The 25,650-nt window shown below is 41.9% G+C and overlaps 2 protein-coding genes across 4 annotated transcripts in view; one reads left to right on the forward strand and one right to left on the reverse strand.

The window, feature by feature from the left end:
- E2F5 (E2F transcription factor 5) overlaps positions 1-17,935 on the forward strand; it is a 33,365-nt gene extending 15,430 nt beyond the window's left edge. Inside the window, exons 1-8 of one of the 3 annotated variants that reach the window (XM_005689267.3) lie at positions 8,331-8,348; positions 10,759-10,868; positions 11,696-11,857; positions 13,137-13,180; positions 14,809-14,873; positions 16,161-16,428; positions 16,948-16,995; positions 17,166-17,935. In XM_005689267.3, the coding sequence (XP_005689324.2) occupies positions 8,346-8,348; positions 10,759-10,868; positions 11,696-11,857; positions 13,137-13,180; positions 14,809-14,873; positions 16,161-16,428; positions 16,948-16,995; positions 17,166-17,275 (810 nt within the window). In that variant the 5' untranslated portion in view covers positions 8,331-8,345 and the 3' untranslated portion in view covers positions 17,276-17,935. Of the gene's footprint in view, positions 1-8,330; positions 8,349-10,758; positions 10,869-11,695; positions 11,858-13,136; positions 13,181-14,808; positions 14,874-16,160; positions 16,429-16,947; positions 16,996-17,165 lie in introns of those variants that run through there. The other 2 variants (XM_018058171.1, XM_018058170.1) reach the window with 2 other exon arrangements.
- On the reverse strand, positions 17,914-25,446 carry C14H8orf59 (chromosome 14 C8orf59 homolog). The gene is made up of 4 exons (XM_018058172.1): positions 25,192-25,446; positions 20,530-20,646; positions 18,314-18,430; positions 17,914-18,048 (listed from the first exon to the last, which is right to left on the reverse strand). The coding sequence occupies exons 2-4, from the start codon at positions 20,641-20,643 to the stop codon at positions 17,977-17,979; spliced, it is 303 nt and encodes a 100-aa protein (XP_017913661.1). The 5' UTR covers positions 20,644-20,646; positions 25,192-25,446; the 3' UTR covers positions 17,914-17,976.

Raw genomic sequence — 25,650 nt, forward strand, 5'->3', positions numbered from 1 at the left:
GGGTATTCTGATGTTTTCCTATTCTGGAGATTTGAAAGGTGATGAATGATAATATCTCTGCTTTTTTTTTTCATCAGCTTTATAAAGATAGGATTTCCACTCATTCAGTTCAGTTCAGTCACTCCCTCGTGTCTGACTCTTTGCTCCCATTCTAAGTGTATGATACAGTGAGTCTGACAAAGGCTTCAACCACCACCACAGCCAGGTGTAGAGAATGTCCATCACCCCAAACAGCTCCCTTTGCCTTCTCCCAGCCACACCCCAACCTCCACACCCCACTGAGGACCATCGCTCCGTTTTCTTTTCCATGGATTAAAACTCAGAGCTTCACGGGAATGCGCTCACACAGGATGCGCTCCGGCTTGAGCTGCGTTCCTCACGCCTGTTGTTACCTGTATCAGTGGTTCATTTCTTTCTGTCCCTGATTGGTATTTCGTTTTGTAGCTATACTTTGGGCTTTTATTCAGGTACAAGTCTTTTGTGTAGAGGTGTATTTTCATTGTTTCAATTTGCATGTCTTTATTCTTTTGTTGACTTTTTTAAAGTTTTGAAAACTTTTTAAGGCTGTTAATTTTGGGATGTGAAATGTGTCTTTTGCCTGTTTTAATTTGTGGTTTTAATGCTTTCTTCTATGTGAGTTTTAATTATTGAAATACTCAAATCTTTATCTTTTCATTTCAATTTCTTCTATAGATTTGAAATTTAGAAGTTTTTGGTGAAGGAAATTTTTGATATTTTGATGCATATATGTGTGTGTGTGTGTTTGAGACAGATCCCCAGTTATTTGGGGGTGGGGGTTAATCAGGCTTCAGGATAGGCTGCTGGTCACAGTTACGAAGGAAACTGATATGAAAATGGAGTGTAACTCAGCCATTGGTCACATGCAGTGTAATCCCTTTGAGATATTTAGGTTCATTTTAAAATCCGACTAGTGTATCCTTGAATGTGACAAGTCCAGGTATTCTGAAACCATTGTTTATCCTTTACATAATAAGATTTTTGTCCATAGCAGGAGTTTTCTGATTAGCTGAGGGTTTATGTCTATTAATAATGTTTCTTATAGAAGAACATTTAACCATTTTGGTTTGAAAAATTTCCAAAATCCATTACATGTCTGCAGTTTAAAGCTGAAAAGACTGCGCTTAGTTTTAGTGTAACTCAAATTAGTCACGATGAATATTATTCTTTGTATCCTTTAGAGGTGATAACCCCGAAGCTTTTCTAAGTCTGGTGGATTATTGCTGTGTCCAATGGCCTCAGCTTTGTCTGCTTTGTGAGTTTTTTATCCTTTCTATAATTTCTGCCACATCCTTTGATGGTTGTTGCGGTTCCTCACCAGTGTCCTGGATGGTACTTCATTTTCTTGTGCACATTGACATTAAATAGCCCCACCATTAGGAATCATAGAAAAGGAATAAATAGGATCCAAATGAGTGAACTCTTTTTGAGTAGTAAAATACAGGTTTTTGCTTCTACAGAAGCCTGCCCTTCTACTTCATTGTGCTTGACTGTGTTCTGAAGTGTTAAAGTTGTGGATAAATATAGATGATCTTTACATTCCATGATACGTTTTTCAGAGGTCAGTGTTTTCTTACTATAAGTGAGAAACTGGATCAATAATAGTCATAATGACTAACACGATGTAGTACTTGTGCAAGGCACTCTCCTAAGTATTTTGGATATACTCATTTAATCTCCTCAACATCTTAACTGCTATCTCACAGCCTAGCCCATGTCCCTGACTTCTTTGCCACTTCTGTGGTTCCTAACTTCTAACCATTAGTTCAGTCGCTCAGTCATGTCCGACTCTGTGACCCCATGGACTGCAGCACGCCATGCCTCCCTGTCCATTACCAACTCCTGGAGCTTACTCAAACTCATGTCCATCAAGTTGGTGATGCCATCCAACCATCTCATCTTCTATCCTCCCCATCTCCTCCCGCCTTCAATCTTTCCCAGCATCAGAGTCTTTTCAGATAAGTCAGCTCTTCTCATCAGGTGGCCAAAGTATTGGAGTTTCAGCTTCAGCATCAGTCCTTCCAATGAACACTCAGGACTGATCTCCTTTAGGATGGACTGGTTGAGTCCAAGGGACTCTCCAGAGTCTTCTCCAACACCACAGTTCAAAAGCATCAATTCTTTGGTGCTCACCTTTCTTTTTAGTCCAGCTGTCACATCCGTACATGACTAACCATCAGGGTTCTAAAAAATATGCAGATGCAGAGCCGGGTGGTAGAACAGTAGATGCTGCTTAGTTTGGTTCCTGGTTTAACAACGTAACATACATGAGAATTTCAAAGCATGCAGCTGGGGACTTGGTGAGCAATCTCTAGAACTAAGTCTTAGCAGGCTTTTCCTACTTAGATATTTTATCAACTGTCTTCTTTTTCCTTTTGAGAACTCTTTGGTGACTTGTGTAAGACAGTACAATTAAGCTTCTTTTTAAAAGCTTATGCAGTGTCTGTTCAAACATTTTAAGAATTAGAACAAAATTAAAACTTGTGCACTTGAAACTATCATATACAGTAGCAGTTTGGGGGTAGTGAAAGCACTGCAGACTTTTAAGGAGAGATTCCCTCAGGTAAAGGTCACTGATTGAAAACACTTGCATGCTTAGTGCTGCTTCCGGAGGGAGCAGTTTGTTTCCTTAAAGTAAGTAAGTTATTTCGTGGTGTTTAATTTCCTTATTAATTTAACATCTACAGATGCCTTGAAAGCGCAAAAGCAGCCTCCTCCAGGAACTCTGACCTTTTTGCCCCCACCTTCAGTAATCTCTCTCTTTTCAGTCTCTTATAAGAGTTCACTTTCCAGAGCTGTTTCATTTTTTTCAGCCTCATTCTGGAAGGTGGTAGCCATGGTCTCGAAGTCTTGAATATGTTTACATTTTTTTTTTACTGGTCATCATTTTAAAATAAATAAATACATGGAAATGAAGATCCTTCTGCTTTTTCAGACCATTTTTGTACTCTCAATGAAACCATCAGTGTTACTTGAATTGCTATTCAGTGCATCTGTATAGCTTGGGAACTTTTGACTGTCTACCACATGTATTTAAAGTCTTTTAAAATGATAGCCCATTTGAAAATATTTTGCCACAAATTTGTTTCATAAATGTATAATTAATGCCAAATTCCATCTGACTGTTCATTAGCCTTCTGAATCGTTTCCTAAAAAACAGGGAGAATGATACCTACTTTACAAAGCAGTTGTGAACATTAAATTAGATAATATCTGTGAAAGATCCTATTACACAATTATCCCATTACTGGCTTATAAATGATTCTTCTTAACTGTGGGTTGAAATCAAACATTTTACATCTCAATTATCTTTAACAGTGTTTGAAATGAGTAACCTTATCAAGAGATAAAGCAAAATAACAGTATCGAGCACAGATGAAAATGAATTTGCTCAGGTTTTTAAAAAGTTCTCATTAAAATATTTTATAAGCCATCTTGTTGCGTCACTTGAGGTCCTCCTACCTTATTTTCAGGATCCCATCACTTGTGCTTGTTTGTGTGCGTGTATGGATTCTAATTGATGTTTTGTAGTGTTTCTGTTGCACAGTTTTGATTTTTGCATCTGGACCTCCTCGCTATAATGTTAGTCTCAGAAGCACAGTAGCTAAGACATCGAGTGCACGTGTGTCAACAGTTGTGGTCCTGGAAGAGAGTGAAGTTTCTGCTTTGCAGATGGAGAGCCTGAAAGACAGGACGTTTCCGTAGTTACTGTGTTTATGTCAGCCCTTTTGAATGCAGTGTCAGGCTCCATGAGGATAACATCCTTGAGCAAATGAGCTGCAACTAATCCTAACGCAAATAAAGCTAGCAGCCATCTCTCCATCCCCGAGTTAGCACCGGGTCTTACTGGAGTCATCTGCTAAAGTGAGGGGGCGGGGCCAGAATGTCCCTGAAGCCCTGTTAGCACTTACTTGTGATCTCTGTCAGCTCTCTGGGTTGTTTGACTTGTCTGCCTCTTAAAGCATCACAGGCTCTTAGTTTGTTCCAGCTATGGATATCACTTGTTTACTGGTGGTGACATTTTTTGCTGGGAGCCAGTGTGGAAAATCCCACCCATGGCAAAGGTCATGAGGAAGAGGCCTGATGGGCAAAGGCGAGATCAGGACTCAAGGGACCCCCTGAACTTGCTCAAGCATCTATCCCCGAACCAGAATCTGTCTGTCTTATTATTTTATGTCTCTCACCAGCTCTTCTGACATTAGCAGGGGTCTGTCCCTGACCAAAAGAGTTAACTTAGGCCTCTAGTTGATAAATCTCCTGGGCATGAAAGGAGTGTTTTAAACCCCCTGTTAGCATTCTAGCTTACTTGGCGGCTTTATCCAGACTCTTGCAATATTATTGAGCCTATGCAACGCTTGCTGCCAAGTTCTCACATCCCTTATCCATTGTGTTCCTGGGAGTGCATATAGTCAGGATGTAGAAAAAGCAAGTAATAGCCTTAGCATTAACAACATTAGACTTTGAGTTAATAAGTTCTTTCTTTGCTATAACCCGCTGAATCTTTGCTCCATAAAAATGTAACTCCGTACTTTAAGGGTGACACAGGCTAAAAATTTTAAAAGAAACACTTTAAGGAAAAATCATTGTTCTGGTGTTCTGGCTGACCAACCTTTATCAAAAGGAGGTCATGGAATATCAGCAGGCCTCCGGAATAGAAGATGATGTACAAAAAAAGACTTTTACAGGAAGGAACCTGATATCGATAAAAGTTATTACTGATGGAGTGTTGAGTTGACTCTGCATTTTTCACCTTGCTGTATGTATAACTCAGGGTATAAAAGCCCTGAGAAGAATAAAGTGCACAGGCCTTGCTCAGAGAAGCTTAGTCACCCCATGTCTCTTTCTTTATCTCTTTATCGATCTTTCTTCATTCACTGACGTCGTCCATCCTGAGGATATCCTTGGACTCTGCTGAGGCTGGACCCCGGCAATTTTTAGAAAAAGATCTCATATTTGGAGGGGAGATCTGTGTCAAAGGGTTCTGTCTGTCCTGAAAACTCAGGCATCTAGTAGATGCTTCCTTTATGGCTTATGCTCCCCTTTTATGGTCAGGTGTTATAATAGTAAATGTAAACTTTCAGAGTAAATTTGCTGCGTTTGACACATGGGCATTTATTCAGTGCTATAGGGCAGCATGGGATGAAGCCATGCTCGTTTTGTTCTCTCTGTCCCTCGTCAACACCCCAGCAATCTGCAGGGCCTCAGGGAAATGCCCAGTAATGCCAGTGGCTCTCACTTTGAATTCAGTACCACTGAGCCCAACGGGGCCTTAGTGGGGCCGAGCATTGCTGCTCCAAGGCTTGCTTACCTCGGGCTCTCCTGGACAAGGATCACACTTTCTCCTCTCTCAGCCACTTCTCTCCTTTCTCTCCTGGAGGAAAAGCACCCAGAAGGAGGTGCCTAACCTCTCACCTTATCTACTGTTGTACAACCTATCACCATATCTACTATCGTATAACTGTCTATTGCCATATAACCTCTCACGGTATCTACCGTCATCATCGTATCTACTGTCATGTAACCTCTCATCTACCGTCATATAACCTCTCACCGTATCTACTGTCGTCATCGTATCTACTGTCATGTAACCTCTCATCTAACGTCGTGTAACCTCTCACCGTATCTACTGTCGTGTAACTTCTCACCGTATCTACTGTCATGTAACCTCTCATCTACCATCGTATAACCTCTCACCGTATCTACTGTCGTCATCGTATCTACTGTCGTCATCGTATCTACTGTCATGTAACCTCTCATCTAACGTCGTGTAACCTCTCACCGTATCTACCGTCGTGTAAGCTCTCACCGTGTCTACCATCGTGTAACCTCTCACCTCATCTACCGTCATATAACCTCTCACAGTATCTACCGCCATGTAGCCTCTCACTGTATCTACCATCGTGTAATCTCTCACCGTGTCTACTGCCGTGTGACTTCTCACTGTATCTACTGTCATATAACCTCTCACTGTGTCTACTGCCGTGTAACCTCTCACCTCATCTACCGTCATTTCTCACCGTGTCTACTGCCGTGTAACCTCTCACCGCACCTAACATCATGTGACCTCTCGCCGTATCTACCGTCCTGTAACCTCTCACCACATCTACTGCCGTATAACCTCTCACTGTATCTACCGTCTTGCATGCGTGCGCTCCTGCGGAGCTCTGGTTGGTAACGTGCCCTCTTACTGTCTAGGGCTGATCGCCCCTGCTCGTCTGGTCACATCCCCCGCTGCCCACCTTCCGCTCTCTGGTGGCTGTCCCTTCTCTTTCCTGCATCATGAATTATCCCCCTCCCCCCATGACCAGGTCATTCCTCTCAGCATCCTCACGTGTGGAAATCATTCCATTTAAAAGGAAAGAGAGATGAAGGAAAGTGGAAACTTCCTGGGGAGGCCCCATAGTTTCCTGCAGCCGCTGTCCCACTTCTCTGTTCCTCTTCCCAGTAAATATCCTCAGAAGAGCTGTCCACTCCAACTTTCCGTTCAGTTCAGTTCAGTTCAGTTCAGTCGCTCAGTCGGGCCCAACTCTTTGCGACCCCATGAATCACAGCACTCCAGGCCTCCCTGTCCATCACCAACTCCTAGAGTTCACTCAGACTCAACATCCATCGAGTCAGTGATGCCATCCAGCCATCTCATCCTCTGTCATCCCCTCTCCTCCTGCCCCCAATCCCTCCCAGCATCAGAGTCTTTTCCAATGAGTCAGTGCTTCTCATGAGGTGGCCAAAGTACTGGAGTTTCAGCTTCAGCATGTGACTGGTGATAGAAGCAAGGTCCAATGCTGTAAAGAGCAATATTGCATAGAAACCTGGAATGTCAGGTCCATGAATCAAGGCAAATTGGAAGTGGTCAAACAGGAGATGGCAACAGTGAACGTCGACATTCTGGGAATCAGCGAACTAAAATGGAGTGGAATGGGTGGCTTTAACTCAGATGACCATTATATCTACTACTACAGGCAGAAATCCCTTAGAAGAAATGGAGTAGCCATCATGGTCAACAAAAGAGTCCGAAATGCAGTACTTGGATGCAATCTCAAAAACGGCAGAATGATCTCTCTTCGTTTCCAAGGCAAACCACTCAATATCACAGTAATCCAAGTCTATGCCCCAATCAGTAACACTGAAGAAGCTGAAGTTGAACAATTCTATGAAGACCTACAAGACCTTTTAGAACTAACTTTCCTTTACTCTGTCTTAATCTCTCCAAGGAGGCTTTCGAGTCTGTTGCTGTCAAAACTGGCTGCAAGGACACCTTGATGTCTCCATAGTCAAACCCACGGATGCAGTCTTGGTGAACTGGCTCCCCCTGCCAGCAGCCCTTGACACACTCGCTGTTTCTTGGCTCTTGACTTTCAAGACCCCACTCTCCCTACTTTGCTTACTTCAGTGGCAGCCTGCTCCTCATTCCCTGGATCTTAAACTGCCAAACCCAAGGGTTGGCCCTTAGACATCTTCTGCATCTGTGCTCACCTCCTAGGCGAATCCAGCTGGTGCCATGCTGTGTCATAATGTGTCCTAATGGCTTACTTACTGATGACTCCTGATACTGTACCTCCACTGGGACTTCTCCCTTAACCCACACACTTCTCATGTCCAGTGGTCTTGATTTCTCCCCTGGGGTGTCCAAACGGCCAGAGCAGAGTTCCTGATTTCTAGCGCTCTGAATCTGCCCCTCCTGCAGCCTTCCCGTCTCCAGCTGCCCACGTCAAAAAGGGAAAAGTCATTGTCAATTGCTGTCTCAGTATCGCCCGCTTGCCGTACCTTCAAAACAGGTCCTGGATGCCACCATTTCTCAGTCTCCACGGCTGCCTCTTGAACGGATTGTCACCGCTGCCTCCTCACTGGTTTCCTTGCTTCCACCCAGAGCAGCCCCAGGGAACCTTTTAAAACCTTGAGCCAAGTTCCCGAGCGCTCAGAGCTTTCCAGTGGCTTTCTGTCTCGGAGGGGGGGAAAAGCCGGTCTTCACGCTGCTGCCGCCTTTTCTTCTTGCCATCTCTGTCTCTCTCTCCCGCCTCCTCCCTCCCCGCCTCCCGCTCCCCCCCACTATTCCTCCTGTGCTCCCCCGCATCTCTTCCAGGTGTTCCCGGGGTCACTGTCTTCAGTTCAGACTCACTTTATCAGGGAGCCCTTCTCTGAAAAGTTTGTCAAATACAGTACTGGCCTAAATGCGTTCCTCCTAAGAGAATACCTACATTAATACACTATTCACTGCCTCCCTCTTTTGAGGACAGGGGCATTGTTCTGTCACCACTGTATCCTCAAGACCCAGAACAAGCCTGGCACCCCGTGGGAGCTGAAGAAATGAATGAAGTTGGAGATGATTCATGGTATGGGTTTATGAATACAAAGGTCTTGGATTACTTAATAAAATTAAGAATTTAATGTAACTTTTTAAAACCCTATGTGAAAAATATGATAGGTCCATATCCATGCCAACTCTAACCCTTGATCCCTTGTTTCAACCTGTATTTGATGATGAGGCTGTTACCAACATTTAAGTGTAAATTACCTAGAGGACAGTATGCTAAGATTATCCTGCATAGCCCTCACAATTCAGCATATGTTATTATCCCATTTTATGAAAAGGAAATGAGGTTTAAAGAGCCTGAAGCCAGTTGAAGACAGGAAGTGGCAGGGCTGGGCTGCATCTGGAGCTGGTGTGCCCAGCTCCAGAACCAGACTTCAGGTGATGCATCTGCTAAAATAAAAGCCTCCTGGAGATCCTCTTTAAGTTTGGTCATTTGTATGTTTATATGCTTTAATAGCTTTTTAAGAAATACTTCGTTTTGGGAATCAGGGATTCGATTTTGTAATTGTTCAGTCACTCAGTCGTGTCTGACTCCTTGTGACCCCATGGACTGCAGCACGCCACGCTTCCTTGTCCATTACCAACTCCCAGAGTTGTTAATTGTTAAGCAGTGATAAATAATAATGGAGAAGGAAATGGCAACCCACTCCAGTCTTCTTGCCTAGGAAATCCCATGGACAGAGGAGCCTTGCAGGGTACAGTCCATGGGGTCACAAAGAGTTGGACATGACTTAGTGCCTGAACAACAACAAATAAACTGTAAATGAGATACTTTTTACAAATTTTGAACTAAACTTGAGATCTCATGGCTCTTTGCCTAGTGACCTAGAATAGCTCTGTGACCTGGTTCATACCTGGTGAGCTGTTGCTAAGGTTGTAATGGCTTTGGTGTGTGAGTCCATAGCTACGGATGACGCAGAACTGGGAGTGCTTTGGCTACTTCTCAAGAGGGAAATGAGACATGAATTCACAACTTAAGATTCTTATAGTTAGCTTTGCGGCAGACGATTACTCTTGAGAAAGACAGCCTCGCACTCAGGACAGAAACTCTGCTGGTAGATGAGACAGGGAGGGAACCGCCGAGTACAGTGAAGAGGGTATAGGTGAAACTGGCGAGCCCTCTTCGTTTTCTCATCTTCTAGAAGAGATGAACCACGTAGTCAGAGCTGGGGATTCAAACAGCCTCATGCCCTGCTTCTTCCTTCTTTCTCTCTGCCACATCCAGTCACCCTTCTGGTCTGCTCTCTGAGGCACGAATCCCCTGCTGAAGACCTCAGGTTGGCAGCAGGCACTTGGTGTTTCTGGTGATACAACCACCAGATCTCACTTAGAGGTTCCAGATGCCTGCAGAGTGAGCCGTTGTTGGTCACACTTGCTCCCTGTGGAAGGAAACAAAATGCTGCCCTGGTTTTTGTAGGAGGAACTTTATATATATAGAATGAAGCAGTTAGTGACGCCCTGGGGTAGCCAGTAACTAATCATCTGAGACTAAATCTGTAGATAATGTACTGAATATTGTCAGTAAGGATATACATGTATTTTTTTGTTACTACCATGAATCTTAAATGTGACTCCACATTCAAAATAGTCTACTGAATCTACTCTGAAAAAAGAGGCTTCAGGTAACCTCTTCTCTGAGGTTCTGTTTATACTGGTGGGGAACAAATGTCAGAAATGTGAGTGAGAACTAATTAGAGGCACTATAACAGCATTCCTCAATTCATTCATGACATGGTAGCATGAAATATTTTTGTTGGTCTTACCTAATGTAAGTGACACTACCAAGCTTTTGTATTTGCTAGTACCACAACCTTATGCGATAGGTTTTTATTTCTTGTCAATTTTATGCTTTGTTTTGGGATGGCATGATTCATTCCTCTATTTTTATTGAATTTAGAAAATGCAGATTGTGTATTTCAAGGTGTTATACAATGTGTGTATGATTTAGAATTTTCTCCCAAGTATCTTGACTTCATTATTTAAAAATCGCTGAGATATAATTTTTCAGTTTCAAAAAAAAAAAAAGGTAACTTAGCTGTCTTTAAACAAGACTGTGTTTATGAACAGAGAAATAAGATAGGAAGTGACAGGGGCAGACAGTTAGCGGCGCCTCTTAAGGATTAGCCCATAAGGTGATAGGAAGTATTCTCATTGTGTTCTTTATTTTTGTGGGCTTTGTGTCATGACCTTTTTCATTTTTTTCCTCCGTTCCGACATCTGCTGGCTTTTAAATGGAATCATTTCTTTGGTATTTCCAGTGTTTGAGGGTTGCTTTGCACATACCCTGCTATTGTTCCCAAGCAACTGACCGGCTCAAATTTAAGACTGGGCTCTCATGCTGTGACCTTAATAACTAAAGCCTTTTTGGCCTAAAATATGAATTGTAATTTATTTCTTTGTTCACCTCCCCCCCCCCTTTTTTTAAACAGGCTGCAGATACTTTGGCTGTGAGGCAAAAAAGAAGAATTTATGATATCACCAATGTCTTGGAAGGAATTGACTTAATTGAAAAAAAGTCAAAAAACAGTATACAATGGAAGTAAGTTACAAACTGCTCTAGTCTACCTTTTTCTTCTCAGTGCTCTGTGAACGCTGACCTTTCTGTTATGTATGTCTCCTGAGTCCTCTGTCCCAGCCGTCTACACCGGTCACATGGCCCCTCGCGTGTCCCTGGCACACCTCGGCTTCTGTCGTCCTCCTGTGTGACACGGGATGGCCTGTGGCTCACTCCGCTGTTTAATTCGCACTCTCAAAGTTCAAGTCTTCCTCCAGCTGCTCACTTGGTACACACTGCATCCTGCTCTGTATCATTGATCCTTCTTTACCTGGGTGTTCTATGTACTCACCTAATATAAACTCCTTGAAAACAGGAACTAAGTCTCATACATACAAGAATATGTACTTTGTAAATAATGATTAGTTGAAATGCATGTTGTCATTTGTTAACTGTTGTATGTTTGACTGTAACAAACATGTTCTTTTCCACAAATTTGCCCCCCTAATCTTTCACGTTTCAGTTTATTTTAACCAAAAATCCCAACAAAAGACTAAAAGATGATAATCTGTTTTACCCGCATCTCAGTCCATGTAATGAGACTACCAGTGTGACCACTCGACTCCAGCATCCTGTGGTTCCTCAGTCACCAGTCACCCTTCTAGATGACAAAGAGCACACTAGGATAGATTGAGAATTTTGTAATTTGGGTGTTTAAGTTTTCTAAAGATTTTAATGGTTAATGGTTTTAGAAGAGAGTAAAGATTTTTGTTTTAAATATATGCAGTGAGTTTTACAATTTTTACTATAAAAATTAAGTGATGTTAACCTGGGTCTAATACTGGGGATATTAATTTTCATATGTTTTTAAGAGGTGTAGGTGCTGGCTGTAATACTAAAGAAGTCATAGATAGATTAAGATATCTCAAAGCTGAAATTGAAGATCTAGAACTGAAGGAAAGAGAACTTGATCAGCAGAAGTTGTGGCTACAGCAAAGCATCAAAAATGTGATGGACGACTCCATTAATAATAGATATCCTTTTAAATAGAAATCCTTTTAAATCTTTAAATACATAGATATATGTATTTATATATTCTTTCAGTCTGAACATCAGTTACTTTATTCTAGTGTTTTTAGAGACTTCAGTTCTGCAAGGGATTATAACATTTTAATTTTGTAACATTCTTCTAATAATTTATATGAATATTTTTAAATTTTTACCTTTGCAAGTCATATAGTACATCTCTTAGCAAGCTGATGTGTCTGTTGCAAGTTCCCCTATCTTTGGTCTACCCATTGGCAGGATACAGTACGCTAGCTAGTGTGTGCTTACAGGGAGTCTGCGAATTTGGAGGTCGTTGTTAAATCATTGTTCTGAAGCTAAATCATTCAGTGTTTCAAAGTGGTTAAAAGTTCAGCAACTCTTCAAAGTTTTTAAAAAAAATTAATTTTGGTTTGAAAATGAAATATCACACAGGTCTGCAATCAGTCCAGGATACATTCTGCCTCATATTAACCCAAAGATAGTACTTTAGTAGAGCGTAGGGTCCCAAGGCTGGTATATCTACCATATTTGGGGAAAAACATTAGTGATGTACTCCATGTGTTCCTTATGACCACTGAGTTCTTTCAGATATGTGACTGTTGATTTGTGACTTACCCGTACTCATATGGAACATTTTAACTACATTTATCTTGTACCACCTCTCATGAACTTTTGACTGTGTATATAATTTATTTTTCACGTTGTCTTGTCTTTGGTGAACAAGTCCATGATGTCATTTGTTATTTCCTTTCTAGAATCAGAACTCCTTAACAGTTTGATAATAATGGGGGTTTTCAGCTGTGCCTTGTGGAGTCCCGAGATTCCAAAAAGCACTGAACTAGTTGATCACGCACTTTGCTGCACTGCTTGCCAAGATCGTGGGCACTCCCAGTTCCCAGACCATGACCCAAGAAGAGTCTCGATGCAGCGACTTCTGTAGTTGACTCTTCACTCCCACCGACAGCATCTTTCCCCCCATCAGTGTACTTCCCCCAGAAGCTCCTGTCTCCATGGAATGTGTTTCCTTTCCTCTCCCAAGAGTCCTCAGATGACACAGAAATCCAAAGTGGCTTCTTCTTAGAGCAAAGTATGAATACTTCTCTTACGGATCTTTGCCTTTTCAGACAAAAGACTTGTGTTCTTTTTGATCTGACCATGTGTGACAGTCCCTTCATGCATTTGGTCACTTTGGCCTTCAGATTTATTATCTTAATTTATATATCCAGGCCTTGATATAAATGTTGTTCCTTAACTCTCTGACAGTACATTTTCCTATGTAACTCATGAAGACATCTGTAATTGTTTTAATGGTAAGTACTGTTAGTAAATTTTTTATGTTCTTCCTTTGATCAACGTATTTAGTGTAATGTGATTTAAAATGCCCCATGCAGTCACCTCAAGTCGTTATTTTCTGGATTTGTGGACATTTTTTGGTCTCCCTGTATGGGCTATGTGTTGATAGGCTGCTCTCATTTCTGTTCTCATGACAATAACTGCTTTTCCCAGCTTTCACTTCATTTCCTGCCTTGGTAGGTATAAACTCTGTGTGGGAGAGGCAGCTAAGACAGAGAGGGAATAAATAACAGTCTCAGAGTCATAGAATCACAGAGTCAATGACTAAACTTGAACTAGAACATGGTTCTCATTGGTACTGTTTATAAAAATATATGTAGCAGGTGAGCTGGTAAAAAATGCACAAAAAATGCTCAAAGAAAGCATGAGGACACAGTAAGGTTTATCCATTTATAATCTGGAAAATTATTCCTCACCGTATTCCATCCCCGGCTTCCATGTTTTCCCCTTAAGATGATGTGCTCAGTTGCGTCCAACTCTTTGCAGCCCCGTGGACTGTAGCCCACCAGGCTCCTCTGTCCATGGAAATTTTCAGGCAGGAATACTGGAGTGGGTCGCCACTTCCTACTCCAGGGGATCTTCCTGACCCAGGCATCGAATCTGCATCTCTTGCATTGGCAGGCAGGATCTTTGCCACTATGAATAACTAAAATGGGGGTGGGGGCTGAATTCCCATAATATATATAACACAAGTAAAATATGCATGGGCTATTAAAAGGACAGTCTGGTATCATGCACACACCAAAAAAAAATCTGCCAAACGCTTTGCCAAGTAGAAGCTGACTCTAAGACCATGCTGGTTTTACATGCGGCCTTATTGCTCTACTTTGTCACCGTATTTCCCAAGCTTTCAAAGAAAGTTTGGGAACATACTCTTAATGTTCAGCCCAGCAGATACTGCTGTAGAATCTGGCTTCAAAAGGTCATGTAAGCTTAAGATTTCACTGTATCATACCTATTTAAGTAGTATAAATACTTAACTACACAGTGTTATTTAACTAAGGCTAAAAGGAAGTTTTGAGAGTCTCAGACATGACATGAGCCTGAGTGAAAGCAAATTAACTTGAGCAGAATTTGTTAATGAGAAGAGAGTGAATACATTTACCCTGTTGTAAGACCTACTAACACGTGTGTGTTTAGTCACTCACTCATGTCTGACTCTTTGTGGCCCCTATGGACTGTAGCCCACCAGGCTCCTCTGCGTGTAATTCTCCAGGCAAGAACACTGGAGTGGATTGCCTTTCCCTTTTTTAAGGGGTCTTCTTGACCCAAGAGTGAAAACCAGGTCTTCTGCATTGCAGGCAGATTCTTGACCATCTAAGCCACCAGGAAAGCCCTTGAGGACTAAATGACATTATAAATATCTGTATCTCTGTATATAAGACTGACAGATATATTACCTCATTTAATCCTCAAAAACCCTGTGCGGTAAGTTATGTCACCTCCATTTTACAGAATAAGAACCAGAGCCTGAGGTCACCAAGTCCGAGCATTCTGATTCCACAGCCCACTCTCTTGGCCGAGGTATTGCAAGATCAATAGTGTTCCTAAAATGTAAAAATCTTTCTTAATTTTTTTTGACCAGGTGATACACTTTTGGCCATTCAAGCACCTTCTGGTACACAACTGGAGGTACCTATTCCAGAAATGGTACGTATGTAGGATAGCTTTTGTTAAAATGGATCTGCTGTGTCATGAGGGACAAACGTTTTCTGGAGCTGAACGTGAGCTAATTGTAAACACTTACAAGTTACTGCTTTTAAGTTGTCTGTAAGTATTTATATCTGAATTTAGATGTCTTCAGTACTTTTGGAAAGTTATGGATATGACTGATCATTTAACAGTTTTTAAAAAATCTTATTTGAGCTAGAAGACATCAAGGAATGAGTGATGATACAGTTAATAACCTTAAAAAATGACCAATCTATAGCCAATTTAACAATCCTGAGGAAAAAGTTCACTTTAAATATCAACAATAATATACTGCTTTAAATTAGGTCTTTTAAAAAACATTTTTTGGCTTATTGAGTCAAAGATATCTGTTGACTCTATACTAATATAAATTTCATGACTTTCATTTTCAAATTTCCTAAAACAGATTTGAAAACTAACAATTTAAAAAGGTAGAAAAATATTACTGTTATCTCCTATTACCTCCTTTGCTTCTCCCAGCTATCCTAGAAGTTTGTATTTAGGCATTTATAGTTTCTGAAGCCTCAGGATACAAATTACCTTTTTGAAATGGAGGGGATTTACATTTATATCTCTGTAGGAAAAATCAGTTGTCTTTGTGCTTTGCTGAATGGAAGCTTTGCCTTGTGCCTTTTAAGACCACATGTTGAGATGATCACCATAAGCGTGACTGCTGCCGCCAAAGGGCATGGCATTCCGCAGCCGAGGGGAGTGCTCTGAGCACTGCTGAGCACGGAGTGTGTCGTTGCAGCGAAAATAGATGCCTTCCAGCCTTCTACAGCTGGGAGTTTTGATGACCACTATTTGAGAAAAGCTTACTTTCTAGGGTCAAGGGCTTTGTAGTCCTCAATATCCCATTCTACTCCTGGTTGCTGCACTATTTTGACTTAATGACTTTGTTGTAGTCAGTCAGTCCCTATAGCTTTGCCTTTTTTTTTTTTTAATGAAAATATGATAACACATTTATAGTAGACTTGGAAAAAATAGAACAAGGTTACAGGGTTCCACCATGTATGGATGTTCCATTAGTTATTTTTTTAAGTAGAGTTCCATTATGTATGTATGTTCCATTAGTTATTTCAAGTAAATAAAGACTTTTAGTTGGAGTTTCGACATGAAACTCTCAAGAACAGAGTGCATGCACCGAGAAGCAGGATACAGTAGTTGCCTGCCTCATTTTCAATGTTTCACGTTGGTTAGAGATGTTGACCTTTGTTCATTTGTTTATGCCCAATAACTTCAAAGGGTCAAAATGGACAAAAGAAATACCAGATCAATCTAAAGAGTCATTCAGGACCTATCCACGTGCTGCTTATAAATAAAGAGTCCAGCTCATCTAAGCCCGTGGTTTTCCCAGTGCCCCCACCAGACGACCTCACGCAGCCTCCCTCTCAGCCCCCCACCCCAGTGCCTCCACACAAGTCCAGCACGGCCGTTCAGAGCCTGCCTGAGCCAGCTGTCTCTGAACGAAGCCAGACCCTTCAGCATACGCCGGCCACAGACTTGTCTTCAGGTGAGTTCAGAGCCATTGTTTTCAAAAGCAGAGGAGAAAATAAGAAGACTGCATTGGACAAGTTAGAAAGCATTTCTGAATCTCTTAGTTGTGATGTTATTCTTATCTAGTATAGGAGGCAAAATAGTAAACCTAATCAACAAGTAATAATTTTGTGTCTCCTATGTGCCCAGCACTGGAATATGTATTATGAGGAAAATTTAAAAACAGATCCTGTCTTTAATTACATTTTGTTGTTTAGTCGCTAAGTTGTGTCTGACTCTTTTGCGACCCCATGGACTGTAGCCGCCAGGCTCTTCTGTCCATGGGATTTTCCAGGCAAGAGTACCAGAGTGGGTTGCCAATTCCCTCTCCATTTAATTGTATTACTACTACTTGTTTCATAGACTGTGTAAATATCTATGTATTTACAGTTTTCCTTAGGATTCCATTTTGGAATTAAACCATATTTGGGGTTTTTTTGCTGTTAAAATATATAAAAAGAAATGTAAAAAAACTTTATCACATTTCTTTTTCCAGCAGGATCTATTAGTGGAGATATCATTGATGAGTTAATGTCTTCTGATGGTAAGTAGTTAAAATAACTAACCTTATATATTAATAATGCTTTTCTAGAATTTATGAGTGGCATTATGATTTGAAAGACTTGGCTTGATGTTTTTGACTGTATTTATTGTAGACATCATTACCTGTATGCAGAAACCGTCTTTAACACTGCATCTGTGTTTTGCTTGCAGTGTTTCCGCTCTTACGGCTTTCTCCGACCCCAGCAGATGACTACAACTTTAATTTAGATGACAATGAAGGCGTTTGTGATCTGTTTGATGTCCAGATACTAAATTATTAGATTCCATGGAAACTTGGGACTGTTATCTACCTCTAACTGTGTAACATTTTAGACTTAATAACCTAAGTATTTAAAATAATGAATGTAACACCTTTTTAGTTCACGGATTCTGAAATGTTCTTCCCTAATACTTTCTTTTTGCTTCACAAAACTTCAACCATAAAAACAAAGGATTCTGACTGTTTCAAGAGAAAAAATGACTTCACATCCACCAACCCTCCACCCTCAAGTAATTACTTTCTGAAATTTCAACTTTTCTTCCCATTCTGAACCCTTCTGTTTTTTTTTCCCCTTATATGAGAAGAAAGTTAAAGCAGACTTCAGGTCACGAAAAACAAAAATGTTGGCCAAGGGCTCATCAGTTGTTTTGTCTTCCACCTTTACTGCCGCAAGACTGTTCGTGTTTGTGTCCTCCAGGCCAGACATTCACTGCCACTTGTAAAGTGAAGGGTGTAAACTAGGGTATACTAACTGTCTCAGTGAACAGAGTTTGTGAAGTGCCTTCTGTTTTAGCACTTTAAGTTTATCACATTTTGTTGACTTCTGACATTCCACTTTCCTAGGTTATAGGAAAGATCTGTTTATGTAGTTTGTTTTTAAAATGTGCCAATGCCTGTATATTAACAAGATTTTTTAAATAAAACTGTATAAAAGATTAAATTTATTGGTCTTTTTGGGGAATTTGATGCATCATTGGTGTATTACAACTGAGCCATTAACCTCGTAGCTTCATCAACGTTAACTGGTACGTTTTCATGACACTGCTGAGACATCTAGAGAGAAAAAATTACATTTAAAAATTTAGATAACAACTGCAAACAAAAATGACACAGCCTACTGACGTATAACCTATTATCCAATATGATTTCTTCCAGTTGTACTTTTGGAAGTAGAAAATTCCCATATTTAGACTCAAATGTTTTAAAATCTGAATGTGCTATACATACTACAGAGCCAAGCACTAAAAATTACAATCAATATGGGCTTTGAAAATTTGGAATTTATTAGCCAGAACAAAAGCAAGTGATTTCTACTCACCAGTTGCTTCTGCAGAGGTTCAAGGGAAAGGCCTTTTGAGAAGTTTGCCAGTTCCTTCTGTATATCTATAAAAGCTTTATTCACTCTGTTAACTTTTTCATCATTCATAATGTTTATCTTTTAAAAAAAGAAAAAAGAGCAGTAATTCATGATCTTAAAACTATTACAGATAACATATAGGCAACTTTAATCTTATTAAACCCCCAAATCTATAAACTCTTATCCATCCTACCAATTTGTGCAGATAATTCACACTAAAATTTTTAGTCTTATTGAGACACGATAGACAAAAGGTTCTGTTAAAAAAAAAAAAAAGAATTACGTAGCTATACCTCTACCTTGACTTTCCTGGTATAAGCAGGCCAGAACACATGCTTATAATCTTTCCAGGCTATGATGCTACCATCTCTTATCTGTGAAACAAGGACCCTGGATAGAACCCTTCCAGTCCCAATAGCGCCTCGCCAAATCCTCCTTGACAGCAGCGCCTGGCAAGTCTCCTGAGAACAATGGCCCGTGCAGCCCTCCGTGCCTGAGTCTACAAGGCAGGGGTGGCATTCTGTTCACCGCTGCGCCCCAACCGTTTCTCCTTCAAAATCCCAGCTCCTCTGCACCTTACGCTCAAGGACATTCTGACATCCTTCTCACTAATGTCGCCTACCTAAACCATGATTACTTCCTCCTTTGTGAAAGATCTCAAAAGTTGGCTCACTGACCCACCCCCCCCCCCCGCCCCCGTGCCTGGCATCACTGCTTAGTGGCCTCAACAAGAACCTATCCGATGGCTGCTTAATCTTTTCAGGTCCTCATCTCCAGGGATCTTTCCCATGACTTACCTTGCCATCACTGCCATGCAGTGCCTTAGGCTGCACCACCTCCTGTCCCTCTAGTTCACTTAGTTTATTAGTAATTCTTAAATCCCACTGAAACCTTTTCTAAGTTCACTACTGTTCACATTTTCCACCTCCACTTCTTCCTTTAGCCTACACAGATCCCATGACCACTCGTCAGTCACTCCTTATACCCTCTTAACTCTCCTCCTTTCCCTTGATCAGACTTGCGTGGCAACTTGGTTAAACTCAACCATCAGCCTTTTCTGAGCCTGAAACGGAAGCTGTAGCAAGTCACAACTGGCTGCCTGGCTTTGTTTAAGTTCATTTCCACCAACTTCAATTTACCTTTTTTATGTGCTGCCTGGCACTCTTACCCTAATAAGTTAGGCTACTTTCTGAGAAAATTATTTGATACTTTCTCCAACCAGGCTGCCTACCCACAGGTCTTTTCCAGTAGCACCCACAGAGTTTCTGGGACTTCTTCTCTAAACAAAGTAATCTTTCTCAAACACACCAAGCTCTTGCCCAGCTGGAGGCCTCTGCACTCACTCCTCCTGCCTAGAGCTGCTGCTGCTCCCAGCACTTCACTGCTCTTGGCGCCACTAGCACCCGTCACGCAGGTCTTGGCTTCAGCATCAACCTTGAAGACAAGTCTACAGTTGTCACCCCCAAACTCCAGTCATATCAGTCAGCTTTATTTCCCTTTTAGCATTTCCAAAGACAGAAACTGCTCCACCAAAAAGTTTAATTCATCTAGTTCATGAAGACGGAAAGATAAAATGTTACATTTCTATGGACGATTATAAGTCCTTGAGAGCTGACTCCATCTAGTACTTAAGCTTGAAAACATTTCCTTGAATCATCTTCTTAAGGCGTCTACTTGAAGAAATTTCTCATTCCCCAAATATTTTGAAAAGATAAAGCAACTCTTTTCATTTTGTATTTTAGGAAACAAAAAATTTTATCTATTTTCAGGTTTTTATTTGAGTTCTAGGTATCTTCACAGAGAAGTAAGAATTAACTGAGGAGAAAAAGAATGGGTGCTGACTGACAGTCCATGTCTTGGCTCTGTTGAGAGCTTCTTGAATATATATGAGTTTAGAGAGAACTTTTCCATAACATTTTTTTTTTTTTTAATGATTCCTGTTACTTGGAGGCTCATACATTTGCGGTTAAAATGTTTTCCTTTCGCACATTTGGGTTCAAGAAAGGGAGGTTATTTTTCTTCATCATTTTCCTTTTTAAAACAAATACTTAAAATCATCTTGCTTTTGTAAGAAAAGTTAAGAACCTACTTTAAATATTAACATTCAGGTTTTCAGTAGCTTTACAATTATGCTTTGCTTGTAAACAGTAAAGTCAGAGTGCTTAAGTGATACTCACCTTCTTAAGATTAGTGGTAACTGGTTTTGCTTTATTTTTAACCTTAAAGCTTTTTTGACTGGCTATGTGGAATACATTCCTGGACTTCTGCCCTCTTAGTTTGTTCTTGGCCATTGTCTAGGAAAAAAAAGAGCTCAATTAAGTTGCCCACATTTATGAACTGTAAATCAATTAAAATTTAGGAAGTAAAGGTACCGATTAAGAAGATCCACCTTACTCCTGATTATTTTTAAAACTGCTACTTGTATTAAATTCCATGTCTTTTTGTCCTACAGATTCTCTTGTTTGAGTGCAGAGTATCTAATTCTTTTCTGCATCTCCAGCACCTGGACTGTAAGAGGTTCCACATTAATTTCTGCCAGTTAGAAAAATTAAGTAATATTATCAACACAATTGTTTTTTTTTTTCAACTTTCTGTGGCATCTGACAATGCTAATAACCATCACCACCTATCCTTCTGCTAGTTTACATACTGGTATTCCACTGGGGTTCCTTTCATACTCTACGACTGACTCTCTTCTTCCTTCTTTCATTCCTTTTCACTTGCCCCATTTTCACTCCTGTGTGCACCTCCTCAAAGTTAGTCAATCCGTCATGTCTTTGCAACCCCATGGACTGCAGCCCTCCAGACTCCTCTGTCCATGGGATGCTCCAGGCAAAAATACTGGAGTTGGTTGCCATGCCCTCCTCCAGGAGATCTTCCCAACCCAGAAACTGAACTCTGGTCCCCTGTACTGCAGGAAGATTATTTACCTCTGAATTACCAGGGAAGCCCCAGCTCCTCAAAATCAATACTTAATCTCACACATCCAAATCCCAGCCTTACTTTCATGACTTCCATGACTTCATCACTTCTGTGTGAATGGCTCTTGCCTAAAAACTTTAGATATTATCTTTGTTCTATAGCTAAACACACTAAGGCTATAAATTCTACTTCTGATGTTGAGAAACATCTCTCAAACCTGTCTTTAACAATGCATGTGAGGAACAATTTCAAAAATATTAATAGTTAAGATTTATTAAGCTTTGACTACATGTACAAGCACTATGCTAACATTTTATGTGCTTTTTAACTAATTTACTTATTACAAAAATACTTTACGGGAGGTACAATTTCATCCTCATTTTATGGATAAAAAAACTGATGCAGAGAGAAGTTAATCTACCCATTGTCACACTGTTAGTAGTCAGGGGATGCCACGATTCAAAGCCAGGAAGACTAGATCCTGAGCTCTCATTATGTGACACGGGCTCACATATACATAAAAATAAAACACAAAACCACGATTTAGTACTGCCTAGTTCAGGACTAGGTTATTGCTTTAGTCCCTAGGACTATTTGGTTAGACTCTGGGTTGGACAAACTACCCACATGCCGAGAGCCAGCGTGAGGAATTCCACCCGTGACAAGGTCATGCGGCAGAGCTCTGATGGCAAGGCTAATCAGACCTCAGGTTTTCCCCCTGGAATTTCCTGAGCATCCACCCCCCAAAAAATAAGAATCTGCCTGCTTTTCCACTCTTCTGACATTCTCTGGAAAAAAGTCAATTCAGGGCTTTAGTCTTCTGCATTTGAAAGACTGTTTCAATCCAAAAACCCCTCTGATGGCTTTCTAGCCTGCCTGCAGGACTCCTACAGCTGCGCGTGTGATTGTTTGAGGCCTCCTGACTGCAGGAGGCACAGGAAGCTTAAAACATCCTAGGAATGTAGGGGCTTCCGAGGAGTCAAAGTTACTAGAATAGGACTGATTAAAAGTTTCATTTGTTGAGCCATTACTTGCTGCCAAATTTTCATATCCTTTATTTTTTAGATATAGTTGGTATATAGAAAAACAAGTAGTAGACCTGGTATTAGCAACATTAGATCTTTGAGTTAAGTATCTTCTTTGTTATAACCCACTGCACCTTTGTTCTATAGAGATGTAACTTTAATGCTTTAAGGAGATGCAGATTAAAGAAAAACACTTCAGGGGAAATGAAATTAACATTCATTAAGGAAGAGAGCCAAAAAGTGTTAACAAGCCTCTTGGCCAGAAGATAATGTAAATCACCTGAGACCTTTTGTATACAAAAAGTATACAGAAAGAGTCTGGGCTGCTAACACTAAATAATTTTGTATTACCCATTGATCTCTATGTATAATCAAAAGTATAAAAGGCCTTGAAGGACAATACGAGGAGAGCCAGTCGCTGGACTGGTTTCCCCCGTGTCTCCTCTTTACTCTAATTTCAGGCCGAATCCCATCTGGGGCGTGGAGGCTCGCTATGTCTACTTACTTGTCCCGGCTTTTAAAATCCATAAGAGAGAGCCCACGGCGGGGAACTCTCCGATATTCAAACGGGCGCCGGCGGCCTAACGTAGATGGTGCAAGCTCCTTTCTGGAACTTTATTGGTTTTCCACGTAACCCAAGTTAATCAGCCTCTTCTCTCCACTTAATCTTCCTACTACACTATTTCTTCCTAATCTAATCTTATATTAATAAATAAGTTTTTCTCGCCGACTCCATCCACCCTTTGAACTCCCTGGATCCACCGGTGCTGGACTCCGGCACCCACAGACCAAATCAGGTCAGGCACCTGCCTCTGTAAATGACTGTTTATTAGAATGCAGCTCTGTCCATTTAATTATGTGTGTATTGTCTGTGGCTGCTTTCCTGCTACAACTGTGGCTTGCAAAGCCAAAATTCCGTACTATCTGGCCCTTTTAAGACTGTCAAGCCCTGGCTTAAGCCGTATGCATTCAAGTCTATCCTGCACAGTGGTACGAAATGAACAGTCCCAATGTTAAAATCCTTCAATGGCTTCTCCAACCCACAAGCAATATTCTCTGTCCTGACATGTTGCAGGAAACCTGATTCTAGCATAAATGTGTCAAAGGTATCTTCTGCTATATCTCTGTAGCCACCTTCAGGTTCAGGTTCAGTCGCTCAGTTGTGTCCGACTCTTTGCGACCCCATGAATCACAGCACGTCAGGCCTCCCTGTCCATCACCATCTCTCGGAGTTCACTCAGACTCACGTCCATCGAGTCCGTGATGCCATCCAGCCATCTCATCCTCAGTCGTCCCCTTCTCCTCCTGCTCCCAATCCCTCCCAGCATCAGAGTCTTTTCCAATAAGTCAACTCTTTGCATGAGGTGGCCAAAGTACTGGAGCTTCAGCTTTAGCATCATGCCTTCCAAAAAATCCCAGGGTTGATCTCCTTCAGAATGGACTGGTTGAATCTCCTTGCAGTCCAAGGGACTCTCAAGAGTCTTCTCCAACACCACAGTTCAAAAGCATCAATTCTTCAGAGCTCAGCCTTCTTCACAGTCCAACTCTCACATCCATACATGACCACAGGAAAAACCATAGCCTTGACTAGACGGACCTTTGTTGGCAAAGTAATGTCTCTGCTTTTGAATATACTATCTAGGTTGGTCATAACTTTTCTTCCAAGGAGTAAGCATCTTTTAATTTCATGGCTGCAGTCACCATATGCAGTGATTTTGGAGCCCCCCCCCCCAAAATAAAGTCTGCCACTGTTTGCACTGTTTCCCCATCTATTTCCCATGAAGTGATGGGACCAGATGCCATGATCTTCGTTTTCTGAATGTTGAGCTTTAAGCCAAATTTTCCACTCTCCAGTTTCACTTTCATCAAGAGGCTTTTTAGTTCCTCTTCACTTTCTGCCATAAGGGTGGTGTCATCTGCATATCTGAGGTTATTGATATTTCTTCCGGCAATCTTGATTCCAGCTTGTGTTTCTTCCAGTCCAGCGTTTCTTATGATGTACTCTGCATATAAGTTAAATGAGCAAGGTGACAATATACAGCCTTGACGTACTCCTTTTCCTATTTGGAACCACTCTGTTGTTCCATGTCCAGTTCTAACTGTTGCTTCCTGACCTGCATACAGATTTCTCAAGAGGAAGGTCAGGTGGTCTGGTATTCCCATCTCTTTCAGAATTTTCCACCTTAGAATACTAATTAATCTCTGAAGACTCTTTGCACATTCTTCCTTTTTTCCCTTTGCTCATTCTTCCTTTTTTCCCTTTGCTCACATTGTATCTCTCCTTCAATGTCACACTTTAGGAAACAACAGAAACGGCAGTTTCCCCAACCCTAATAGTACTACTATTTTAAAAAAAAAAAAAAATACGCAATATAGAAGCATAAAATACACATAGAAAGTCACTCCAAATTAATCTAAAATCCTTCCAATAAGTAACCAGAGTCCGATCATTCATTAACCAATTACTATGTGCCAAGCGCGGTATAGAACTCATATGCATCATATGAAACATATACAAACACAAGACACATAGACAGGGGCTGAGACTGGCAGCATAAAGCGGAGTGAGCAAACGTAAAGATCCAACGGGCCTGGGGACTCGGGGAAGGCTCGTGGAGAAGGTGACAGCTAGCGGTAGGCAGGGCGGGAACAGGGGTCGCCCGTGACGACCCCGTGGAAACGAATGACAAAACAACGACTGTACACTGGTCCCCCGCCCCAGGCTGATGGCCCAGGACTCGGCCTTCCGGCCTGAGCCCGCGGGCCGGCGGCCGAGGACAGCTGCCCAAGGCAGAGAGCGACCAAGCCGACCTCCAGACGGCAGCGGCCCGCAAGGCCCGCCCCAGCCCCGCGAAGCTTCGCGCTAGCGCCCGGGAAGTGTCCTTCACTAACCTCTCACCAGGCCTCCGACACCCTCGCGTAGCCTCTCAAAGTCCAGGCGATGCCATCTGCACTCGCGAGGCCCGGAAGTTCCGGGATGAGAGGGCCTATCAAAGGGCCTCCTCAGGGCCGCGGTTCCGCCCCCGGACGAAGTCCCGCCCACAGAGCGTGTTTACGTCCCAGAGCTTGGGGAGTGGGGAGACGGAGGTAAGCCCCGCCCACAGAGCGCGGTCTCAGGGCGCGGTCCGGTCCCACAGCTCGGTCTGTATCGAATATAAGCCCCGCCCTTTCCGCCCACGCTGGTTCCCACCCACTCGACGTAGGACCGCCCATAGGGCCGTCTCCGCCGCGGAGCTCCCGCCCCTGAAGGCGGTGCAGCCTCTGCCGCAGCGCGACGTCCTGCCCACGGTGTGAAGTCCCGCACGGTAGCGTGTCTGGCTCGGTGCTGCCTTGAGGCGCTCTCCCCCGGGG

This window comes from Capra hircus, chromosome 14 (assembly GCF_001704415.2).
Source record: "Capra hircus breed San Clemente chromosome 14, ASM170441v1, whole genome shotgun sequence".
In the NCBI taxonomy this organism is placed as follows: Eukaryota; Metazoa; Chordata; class Mammalia; order Artiodactyla; family Bovidae; genus Capra; species Capra hircus.